Raw genomic sequence first — 12,106 nt, 5'->3', positions numbered from 1 at the left:
AGCGCGGAGATACCCCTCTGGGCACTTTACAAGTACATAAAATAAATAAATAAAATAAAGGACCATATGAACACTCCACTGAGCCTGTAATTTACCCATAACAAGCCTCATCTTTATGTCTGGGGCCTCTAAAGTCAGAGTCTTAAATGGGCACGTCCCATTTCCTGAGCTTCAATTTCGCTCTTCCCAAAACTCAGTCCACTCTTCTAAGCTTCTGCCTCTCTCTTTCTAAGACTCACAAACCTCCCATCATACTGCCTGGCCTTCTTTCTCTAGGTATCGGCCCCACTTAGGTGCACTGCACTTACCTTTCCAGAAGACTTGATGCCCTTGATCATGCAGAGACAGACCACCACCCATGCAGCGAGGAGGCATCCAGTCATGTACCCGTTAAGACCCCCGCTCTCTTCAATGGAGCTGCTGATATGCAGGGCCTTGTGGTACCAGAAATAGGTGGTGCTGGTGCTGTGGTCACAATCAAACTCTGAAGGGGAAAACAAAGTGAATTATAGGAGTCAGAATATATGTACACATTTACTACCCAGAAAGAGTTGCCAACCTTCCTCATCCTGCACTCCTCACCCGTCTTTTTTAATTCAATACTTAGAACCATGCTGGTGTGAGCCTATGCTGGAGAGGGAGCAATAGGACGTGTGGGGCCACTGGTACAAATTCAAAAGGTTCTTGAACTCACTGAGCCAAGGAACATTCTTTGCCCAAGAAAAAGTTTGAGGCTCCGCCTTTCAGCCAACAGAACATCTGCTAAATGAAATCTGTGCATTGGTCCGGCCTAATACTGGCCCAGTCTACAATGTTAAAAGATTTGTACTCAGTATAACTTAACCAAGCAGCTCAGATTTCCTCCGTAAGTTTTAAACTTGTGGAGATTCTTTGAAAATGTTCCCATTCTTTCATCACCAACAATAAGAAAACTAGAATGTGCCTGTGAGCAGAATGCTGGTTTGGGTTTGGAAACCTACTGTGACAACATTCAAAAAAGGGCCTCTTTAAAAGCCCCACAATGTCTGCTGCCTATTAGGTCATGAAGTTGGCCCTTTGCACATCAAAGCAGAGTAGTAAGCTTTTATCCTCCAAAGAAGAGGATTCAGTCTGCTTGTCGTCACCTTAAAGCCTATGGCTGCGATATATATGGATACCTACTTGTAAACTTAGCATATCTGGACACTGACCTTTATGAGTCGTATTGGGCATTTTAGGGCAGTCTTCCCAGGGCAGAGGATACTGAAAGGAATTAAATAAGTAGAAAAGGCTCCAGCCAATGATGACATTGTAGTAAAGGGCCACGTAGTAGCACACCTAGAGAAAGAAAGAGGGTTTTAGTCATAAGCTATAGGGCAGGAAAGAATGAAGCCGAGAGACGGAGGAAGCATAGAGAGTGATGGCAGAAGGAGGGAGACAAGGGTCCTGCTAATTGAGATTGTGGGTAGCAGGTAGCAGCTCAGCCCACAGAAAGTTAGACATGAAATGGAGGCAATACCTTTTTCAAGTACCATAAATAAATAGTGTTGGGATCACATTTTCCTCCCCATCCCACACCTGTTACAAATACTACTGGAGATAGATCAGACAGAACATGATAGCACTGCATGATGTATAGGATCATCAATGCCACATACTGCACAGCGAGAAAATCCAGCTTGATTTGAACCTCAAGTTTAGAACAATGCAAGAGGCCAGTCTTGCATCAGCATAAATCATGGACAGTGGCTGATATCGCTGACATTTTAGCATCATCAACCTGTAGGTGCCCCTTACCAATGTCAAATCCCCAAGCAACGTCAGAACCAAACCATCCACTAATGCCTCTTACACGTACACTAGATTGTATTTGGGTACTGCTACAAACACACAATATGATTGAATAGGAAACCCTTGTATTCCAGTACGCTCCCACGCTAAGTATTGTTTATGTTTTTTAATATGGTTTACATTTTTAGTAGTTATCAATTTTATTTGAATTCAATTTAAATAAATTATTATTATGTATTTATTAACATGTGTTACATTGAGTTTTTATAGTGTTAATTGTGGGAATTGATTAATTATTACTTAATTATTAATTGGTTGTTAACTATTAATTATTTGGTAATTAATTATGGCAATTGTGTACTGTTTTTAGGCGCAGGTTGTGGGGTTTATAGGGAAGTAATTAATTTTAAAGTAGTTAATAATTTGTTGTTAATATTAATTAATTGAAAATTCAATATAAAAATGGTGTAATTTATTTTAGGTGCAGGTTGTGGCATTTATAGGGGTAGAGGGTGAGGATTTTTTATGTTTAATTAATAATTAGTTGATCATTAATATTAATTGATAATTAATTAGGGCAATTATGTATTTTTTGTGGGGGGTTTGGTTTTATAGGAGTAAAGGGTGGGGAGTAAATTCATTTTACTTACTTTATAATTAGTTGTTAAATACTATTAGTTGTTTTAACTGAAAATAGATTTTAATTGTTTAATAAAAAAATTTACAGTTAATTTTAGCAGTGGGTTGTGGGCATTATAGGGGTAAAGGGTGGGAAGGTAATTAGTTTTGATGTGTTTTTATTTGTTTTTTAATTAATTATATTTCTTTAAGTGATAGTTAATTATGTAGGTCCTTTTAAAAAAATGTAGATGTGGATTTTAAATTGTGTGGTGTTATAGGGTAGGAAATAAAAATAATTATGTAATAATAATTTCTAATTAAAATGTTTTGTTTAAAAAGTATTTTTTTATTTTATTTAATATAATATTTGTAGATTTCTGTCATATGTATTTAACATTATAATATGTTATATATATATTTATATATATATATTTGGGCTCATTAGGATGGCGGGCTGACATGAGTCCTCCCGCCATCCCCGCGGTGTTGGGACTGGCTGCCAGACATGCAGCGGTCCCGCACCGCGAATCAGGAAGTGACCGCCACCATGGTGGTCGCATTCTGCAATTTAACATTGTGGTGGTGCTGCTGGCAGGAGTACCCACTACAGTGTTAAAATTGCTTGTCTGGCATTTCATTGCACCACATGGCAGGCACCACATGGTGCCTGCCACTTAGTGCAGCGAAATGTAGAGGGGTACCATAGGGACCCCCCCCCCCCCCAAGTACACCCCTCCTCCCCCAGACACAAGGGGGGCCTGCAACAGGCCCCAAAAGCAATCCCCGCTAGGGGATAGGCTGTTCAGTCCCCACAACCTAATATGGCGGACGGTGCCTGCTAGGCACAGCCACCATATTAGTGCCCCTGCTCCTCCCGGCAGGCGATCGTTACGATTGCCAGCGGCGGATGGACTTTGCGTCAGCCACTATACCCACCGCCATCCTAATATGGCAGTGGCGATCCTTCCGCCATCGTAATGAGCCCCTAAGATCCCGGCTCAACATCTTTCCAACTTCTGCTCAGTGACACCCTTGAAGTTTGCAACATGGACCAGTGGTGTCATATAGACATATGTAAACAAGCATTGAAAATGCAATAGGTCTCGCAATAGAAGAGTTTAACTTTTTTCGTTTTGCAAATGGATGAGTGGCGTTGCGTGGATGAGTGGCGTTGCGTGGATGAGTGGCGTTGCGTGGATGAGTGGCGTGTGAGAGTGGCGTTGCGTGTGAGAGTGGCGTTGCGTGTGAGAGTGGCGTTGCGTGTGAGAGTGGCGTTGCGTGTGTGAGTGACGTTGCGTGGGTGAGTGGGGTTGGAATGCAATAGGTTTCGCATTAGAAAAGTTGTAGTTATTGGTCTTGTAAATGACAATTTATTTATTTTTTCGTTGTTAAAATTGCTAAATTGATGGCTTTGTCATTTCCAATGCCAATAGTTATAACTTTTGCGAATGTGACACCTATAGCATTTGGAATGCAACATGTTTTGTATTTATGTGACTTATATGGCAGCTCTGGTCGTTATGCTACATCTCTAGATAGTTTTATCTTTCGCAAATGTGACACCTATTGTAACACAATATGTGTTGTGAGTGAGGGTGAGGGGTTGAGGGTGAATGAGGGTGAGGGGTTGAGGGTGAGTGAGGGTGAGGGGTTGAGGGTGAGTGAGGGTGAGGGTGAGTGAGGGTGGGTGAGGGTGGGTGAGTGAGGGTGAGGGGTTGAGGGTGAGTGAGGGTGAGGGGTTGAGGGTGAGGGGTTGAGGGTGAGTGAGGGTGAGTGAGGGTGAGTGAGGGTGAGGGTGAGTGTGGGTGAGGGTTTGAGGGTGAGTGAGGGTGAGTGAGGGTGAGTGAGGGTGAGTGAGGGTGAGTGAGGGTGAGTGAGGGTGAGTGAGGGTGAGTGAGGGTGAGGGTGAGGGTTTGAGGGTGAGGGTGAGGGTGAGTGAGGGTGAGTGAGTGAGGGTGAGTGAGGGTGAGTGAGGGTGAGTGAGGGTGAGTGAGGGTGAGTGAGTGAGGGTGAGTGAGGGTGAGTGAGGGTGAGTGAGGGTGAGTGAGGGTGAGTGAGGGTGAGTGAGGGTGAGTGAGGGTGAGCTTCGAATCCAACCTGGCCAAGCTGTGTTTGAGAATAAATGGGCAGCCAACCTAAAGCAACAGAGGACCTCTCTATTTATTGATCAAATACTTTGTGAAAGCCAAAGAAGGCAACTTCATATCAAGGGAACTACATCAAGTCTTTATGAATTCCCAAACGTAAACTAATGTGATAACATTAATGCGATGTGCAATGTTTAGTCATTGGTAAGCTAACATTTCTGAAAAAAGGACATCTTTTTAAAATTTATTTGTATTGACAATTAGAAGATAGGATCAATCTACATACTCTTTTAAGATACAGGTTAACATATGTTCGCCCTGCATGGGCAACGCATTCACAACTACTACAATTATAATTTGGCAAGGTTAGGTATATCAGGTACACAGAACATTGTTGTACCCCAGCACATCTTTAATTGCCATGACCAATGCCCGGTTTCAGTAGTTATCGAAGGATATGTACGAGCAACAGATATATGGCGAATTTGTGTTTTGCAATTTGTTGTTCAGCATGCCAAATATGTTATACACTTATAAAATTTCAATTAAATGAATTCGATTTTATATGCTTTCTAAGCAATGTTTTGAGGTTTAGTTTAGTATTTATTAACTCACAATTGGGAAAGCTTTCAAAGTAGAGATTAACATTAAAAAGTGACATTGTGATCAATTTACCACATTTTTTAACAAGTAAAAAATAGAGCACTGCTCTGTAGCTCATTATTTATAACAAGCAAAATAAATATGTCTGCTTTGTGACTAATGCAAGACGTTTATAGCGCATGAGGGTGATAAGCTATATTCACGGCAGGGTGTGCTCTGCTCGTGCATGATCTGCCTCCGCTTGTGCCAAGGGTACAAACGCACCAAGAAAGACACTTCCGCCACACAACTGTCATAATAGCTAGTTTTTTGTCTAGGTGTGAATTGTGAAGCAGTGACCCAGTGGAAGAGTCAATAGCCGGGGGTGGAGATAGGGGCTCCACTCAAGGGGGGGGAGGGGTCTGTGACTAGGAGGGAAGATCCTCTTCTCAATGCAAATTTCTACGTAACTTCTTTTCGATGAAGGCTGCTCGAGGGGCTGTGTCTGTAGAAGTAAAATGCTCCTATTAATGTAGCTTGCTCTACAACTTCTTTTAGGTGGGGTCGCACAGAGGGACATGCGACTACAGCATCAAGAGGGTCTCAAGATTGAAACCATTGCTGATGGTAAACTGTATTGAATATGTTTAAAAATCAATTAAAGCAGCCTAAAGGGGAGAAAGGAGGGGTGAGTGTAAGCCGAGGTCACACGGCGGGCAGGGGAGGGGGCGGAGCGGGGAGAGCGAGAGCGGCATGTGGGTGTGAAGAAGCCGGGCCGGGCAGGGGAGGGGGCGGAGCGGGGAGAGCGAGAGCGGCATGTTGAAGGCTGCTCGAGGGGCTGTGTCTGTAGAAGTAAAATGCTCCTATTAATGTAGCTTGCTCTACAACTTCTTTTAGGTGGGGTCGCACAGAGGGACATGCGACTACAGCATCAAGAGGGTCTCAAGATTGAAACCATTGCTGATGTTTAACTGTATCGAATATGTTTAAAAATCAATTAAAGCAGCCTAAAGGGGAGAAAGGAGGGGTGAGTGTAAGCCGAGGTCACACGGCGGGCAGGGGAGGGGGCGGAGCGGGGAGAGCGAGAGCGGCATGTGGGTGTGAAGAAGCCGGGCCGGGCAGGGGAGGGGGCGGAGCGGGGAGAGCGAGAGCGGCATGTTGAAGGCTGCTCGAGGGGCTGTGTCTGTAGAAGTAAAATGCTCCTATTAATGTAGCTTGCTCTACAACTTCTTTTAGGTGGGGTCGCACAGAGGGACATGCGACTACAGCATCAAGAGGGTCTCAAGATTGAAACCATTGCTGATGGTAAACTGTATCGAATATGTTTAAAAATCAATTAAAGCAGCCTAAAGGGGAGAAAGGAGGGGTGAGTGTAAGGGAGGGGGCGGAGCGGGGAGAGCGAGAGCGGCATGTGGGTGTGAAGAAGCCGGGCCGGGCAGGGGAGGGGGCGGAGCGGGGAGAGCGAGAGCGGCATGTGGGTGTGAAGAAGCCGGGCCTTTGAAGTGAAGCTAAGCTTCACTTCAAAGGTGTCGGAGGAATGCGGGCGGCTGTGCACGCGCTTTTAAGCTCAATGCACATGCGCATTGAGCTTAAAAGTCACGGGCACTGCAAGGAATCGCCACGATTCCTTGCTTCTTAGTTAAAGCTTGTATAAGCCGCAATAGGCTCGCAAGCTCGATGCGCATGCGCATCGACAGGCGAGACCTAAAAATGGAGCACACACAAAGATACAAGAACAAGATAACATGGAGACAATTTCCATCTGTGGGAGATCTGTTCTGCTGGTCAAGTTAATGACGGCATCCTGCGCACCTGGGTTTTAATGAGCTTCACCACTTAACTATATTGTGCGGCTGTTGTTGATTATTTCTTAGAGCAGAGCCTCGGTTCCAGTAATTGGAAGGGCTTAGTAGCAGCCTAAATGTATATGTAAAATGCTATTTGAAAAATTTGCCTTTCAAGGGACTTAAGAGAACTGTCTTCACCGGGAGTAAAAAAAAAGGCTTAGAGTGCTGAACATCTCAAAATAAGTTGTGTGCTACTAAACCAAAGTTTACAAGGATGTGAACTGGAAGATTCTGCAGGATGGAACTGTTCGCTTACTGGATGCCTTTCAGCATGTCGAACAGGAATAGGAGGGAATGAGCAGGGGTCAGCTAAGCTTGGATGAGGCATGGTGTCTGGAAATGGGCAGAAGCGGGGAAAAGAAAGATGTTAACTTATTTCACTGGCAAGAAAACACCAAAAGAAATGTACTGAAATATATCTGGGAATACCTAAAGAACCAGCTTTATGCGGTCTGTTTTCTTTGTGACAGCATTTTGGACAGCTTTTGAAAGCACTAATTTGGTTTTTGAGGGTCCTAGAGGGCAAGTGGCTGATTCATATGAAATAGTTTCTTAGACTTTGTCCAGCATAACATCACCTATGCGCAGAAGCTTCTGCCCTGTGCCCACGTTTCAATAACTTAAATAGTGAAAGATATTGCAAATCTAAACTTGGTTGTTTGATTAATTAACATGGCGACCGGTCAGTTTCCCATCTCTGTCCTGTCTCTTGACAAGCCTTGCAAAGAGCTAAGGGCCATATGTATCATCCTCACCATTTGCGATTTCTAAATAGCGATTTTTAAGGAATCGCTATTTAGAAATCGCAAAACGGTATGTATGTAGGAAATCGCTTCTTTTTAGCGATTCCTTACCATTCCTAAATTGCGATTAGCAAATTGCTAATCGCAAATTTCCCATTCATTTCTATGGGTCAGGAGGCCCATAGGAATGAAGGGGAAATTTGCGATTAGCAATTTGCTAATCGCAATTTAGGAATATTTTCAAGGGTGCAGGGGTGTCACAAGAACACCCTGCTGCACCCCTGAAAATGACATGTGTGGGCATATGGCGCACATACATGCCCTAAGAGCATGTATGAGCGTCATATGCCACCTTTGGATTTTAAATAAATTGCTTTTTCAAAAGAATTCGCAACTTACCACCAACTAGAAGTTGGTGGTAATTTGCGAATCCTTATGGGCATTTTTGCATTAATTTTTATTTGATACATTGCATTTGAGGAATCGCACAATTTGCGATTCCTTAAGTGCTATCGCAAAATAAGGAATGGCAAATTTTGCGATTCCTTATTTTGCTGCAAAAATGTTTCATACATTCCATTTAGCAAATTAGCATTCGTAAAGGCCGAAATTCTGCGAATTTCGGCCTTTGCGAAAGCTAATTTGCTTGATACATATGGCCCTAAGTTGCTAACTATTCCTTGGAGCTACCATTGTATACCCATAGCACTGCAGAGACTGGCCTCTTTGACGCCTCACTGTCGAATTCTATTTTCCACATGTAAATTCACTTGTCAGCAGTTTCAGGTCACACATAAGAACTTTCTCACACTTCGTTATAATATGCTAAAGTATTTGTACAATCCAACATTGAACTATAGATGTGTCAGTCATTGCTAATGCTTCTTTTGTTTACTATAACTCAATCAAAGTAAGGCCCGCCACTTGCTAGTCCATTCCACTTTATGGTCCAGTCGCCTTCTAAACTTCTTGTGCTAGGTTGTTTATCTGCTTCTGGCTGATTCACCCTATCGGTTCACCCCAAGATGGTGGCATTAACACACACAAATAATAAACTCAGAATCCCAGGTTTATGTTTTACATCCCTTTAAAATACAAACTTGCACAGCAAAATATTGAGAAACGGCCTGTTGGCTGACTGAGTAAAGCACTGCTATTTGAGTTTATTTCTCTCCATGCTTCCTCCACAGATTCCTAGAGCAGTAGGTAATTTATCGCTCTGGAATAAAGCTGTGCAATGTAAATGCTGGACATCGGTCTCGTCTTCGTTTCAATGACAAAAGACATTTCATAAATTATTTTATTTCTATTTTTTTTAATAAACTTTTTATTGGCATTTTTCAAAGTTTTGCACAGTACATCCATTTTAGTTAATCATATAGTACATATCATACAGAGTCACAATATAATACTCGGCAAGCTGCTACATTCTAAGCATAGGAATCTTTTGCTTTATTGCGGTGACTTTGTCGCTATGAAAGTGTAGAGCCAGTTAGCTCCTGACTGCGTGGACCGGTGCCTACTGTAGTTATTGTACACATAATCTATATCTGCTGTGCGGATACTACGATTTAACACAGTTTTTCAGCATGGAACTGAACTCTTCAACCGGGGTAATTAGAACTGGGATTCATTGTATTTGGGGTATTGTGCAACGCGCGGGCCGGGCTATAGACTAACTGTTGCATGTCCTAAGCAAGCATCAGTGCTGGGCGGGAGGGTCCATCTGGGAGTGCTCTACATGTCCCATATTCTACTCTGCAGGCTCGGCTTCGCTGTCGGTCTACTCTACTGGAGAACTCGGTCTAGTCCGTTCGTGGTGTACCTCCTCTGTGGGGGACCCAACACTCTGCGCGTCAGATGTATCCTGTTTAAAGGAATGGAGTAACATTGCCCACTGCATGGGTAAAAAACATTTAATTTAACAGAGGCTTTCCATCCTAATGGTCAGAAGGGTGAGAATTCCTCAGGTATGGAAGCTTAGCTCAAGCGACTGTTGCAAATATTTGTGTGTGACTTGCATATTATAGAATTAACTCTCAAAAGGATGCACTAAGAATGTCATCCTTCAGATATCAATAAAACTATTTCCGATGGATAATATGATCTATTGTTTCAGTGTCATGGGATTATTCAGTTTACTGTAAGTGCTATGCAATGAGCCAACATCATCAGAAGTTGTGCTATTGGACTGTTGGAAACACACCAGTATCACCTGCTCTGCAGCGCTCTTTGAACAGCAGATGCCACTTTATAAATATTGAGTCTTGAAGGCAAACAGGCTGGTTTGGAAAGCCAGGCTCACATCTTCTGCCTTCAGCCACAGTACCTCATGACCCAAACTCCAGTCAGAAGAGTGATCATGAACTCACCACACAGCTGGCAAAGCCGATGCCAGCCAGGCGGGGACTAAGGTGCTTCCAGACCCCAATGCTGCCCTGCCGAATGCTCTGGCCAGCAGCCAGCTCCAGGAAAAAGAGGGGAATACCGATGAGGACAAGCAGCAGGAAGTACAGCAAAAGAAAGGCCCCTGCGAACAAGATGAGAACATGGTTAAGGAAGCAGAAGTTAAATGTAGAACAATCATAACTCATGAGATAGGATTACAGTGGTCCTTAACAAGAAAGAAGAGAGCTCCGTACCTCCTCCAAAGACACCTCCAAAAGTAATTCACGTCCTCTCTATTATCTGAAGGAAGACCTCCCATTACTGAAAATTCTATTCTCCATGACTATGGAAGTGCCTTCCCAGTGTGTTCTTGTGGTTGGAGTGTTTGCCATTTATTGCAGTATTATCCTTGTACTTGTGTTTGGTGCTCTTTTGTAACATGCACACACCACATTTCCCTTGTAACACACAGTTTGCTACCTCTCACTCTTTGTTTGCCTTTGATACTTGCACAAGTGCCACCATTGCCTACGTAACGTTTGTTCTTGTGCCCGAGTGTCTAGCATATATTGCAGTATTATACCTCTAATTGTACTTTGTTTTCTCTTGTAACCTGCACACTTGTCACCTTTTCCTCCTGTGCACTTTTCGCTACCTCATGTATTTTGTTTGCTCACAATTGTCACTTTTACCTCATGTAATTTAACGTCTGCTTTTGTAATCTGTTCACGTGTAATGTTCTCCTCATGTATCAGTTCTGTTCCTATTGTGAAGCGCTCTGACGCCTTCGGGTAAAGTCCGCGCTATGTAAAAATGCATAAATAAAATAAAATAAATAAGCGAGGAGTACCCTTCACTTGTGGAGAAGGTACTCCTTTCATGAGGGAGATGCATTCACACGACAGAAGAGTGCCCCTAAAATGATGTAGGGGTGCCACTATGAGGAAATGAGCCCTAAGACAAGTGAATTGTGCCCATATCACAAACAAGTGGTTCCCGTAGCATGTGATTGCTCCCCCAATGTCCAATGTGGGGGGTAATAGCTCTGTATGAGGGGAGAGGTGTGGCGCCGCGGCCAGGGCGACTGACGCTGGAATCTGGGGATCACGGTTCGATCCCCGGCTCCGGCGGCAGATTAGCCCAGCACCATGTGACTCTGGGCAATAGCTCGCTTAATCTTCCCGACGGCCCCCAGCGCCTAGAGACCCTTACGGGTGATTGTGCGCTTTACAAATGTGGACTTTACTTTGTATGTGTTCCCTCCCTCTGAGCTGTTAAAAGGTGTTTTTCCCATGCTCTATGGTCATGAACAGAGGACCTTTGTGTTTATCAGTCCGGCCAAAGCGGACAGGCCTAGTGGAGGCATCTTGATGAATTACTATAGCTGTACACGGTGAACAGTGTACCGTGGTGTGGTGTGTGCATGCAAATGGTCTGTTGCCTTTGGCACCCTGCTATTCTAACCCAAGGCTCGAAGGAGAAAGCTGGACCAGGTCAGTTCCATGTGTGCACTTCGAGCATGCTACACTTGTCTTATACTGGTAAACTGTTCCACATTATGGGATACATGAAATGTCTTTCTGCACATTTCTATGGTGGGATCGTATCAGTACACTCTTTTCAACAGATATCCTTCCTGTTTCTACCTCATACTGGACAACACCATAGTGGAGGAGAGGTTTGCAGAGGGGGGATCCAGCTTGTAATGCTAAGTGTGTTTGCTGCTCCCAATACTTCCATACAGTACTACAGAGATGCTGCCTAAGATACAGAACTCAGAGAGAGCAACTTTCGGGGATGGGGTAGAACCCACAGAGGAGGGTAGGAAAGGAATGAGTGACCAGTGGAATGCAGCCATTGTGTCTGCTGCTCACCAGTGCTCCATAGATGGGGCACACAAAAATGAGGACTCAGCTATTGAACTAAATGATTGGGAGGTTGAAGTCTTGCCAGCAAGTGTTTCACGTTTTCCATTTTGATTGTTCAGTTTGCCAGAAAGACTAAGACACTCAGGGGCTGATTACGATGTAAGGCCGATCGCCAACGCCTGCGTGGCAGTGGCAATCCT

General features: G+C 43.8%; 1 protein-coding gene across 4 annotated transcripts in view; it reads right to left on the bottom strand.

Annotated features, from left to right (window-relative positions):
• Nucleotides 1-12,106, bottom strand: part of LOC144770579 (sodium-dependent neutral amino acid transporter B(0)AT2-like) — a 392,280-nt gene that overhangs the window by 78,428 nt on the left and 301,746 nt on the right. For all 4 annotated transcript variants that reach the window (XR_013598931.1, XM_078655228.1, XM_078655229.1 and 1 more), the window contains 3 exons: nt 10,023-10,180; nt 1,191-1,317; nt 309-484 (listed from right to left, as the gene is read on the bottom strand). Coding sequence is in view for 3 of the 4 variants with exons in the window: in XM_078655228.1 (XP_078511354.1) it covers nt 309-484; nt 1,191-1,317; nt 10,023-10,180 (461 nt within the window). In the remaining variant the exon portion in view is untranslated. The remainder of the gene's footprint in view (nt 1-308; nt 485-1,190; nt 1,318-10,022; nt 10,181-12,106) is intronic.

This window comes from Lissotriton helveticus, chromosome 7 (genome assembly GCF_964261635.1).
Source record: "Lissotriton helveticus chromosome 7, aLisHel1.1, whole genome shotgun sequence".
Lineage (NCBI taxonomy): Eukaryota > Metazoa > Chordata > Amphibia > Caudata > Salamandridae > Lissotriton > Lissotriton helveticus.
This window is presented reverse-complemented; position numbering and strand designations above follow the sequence as displayed.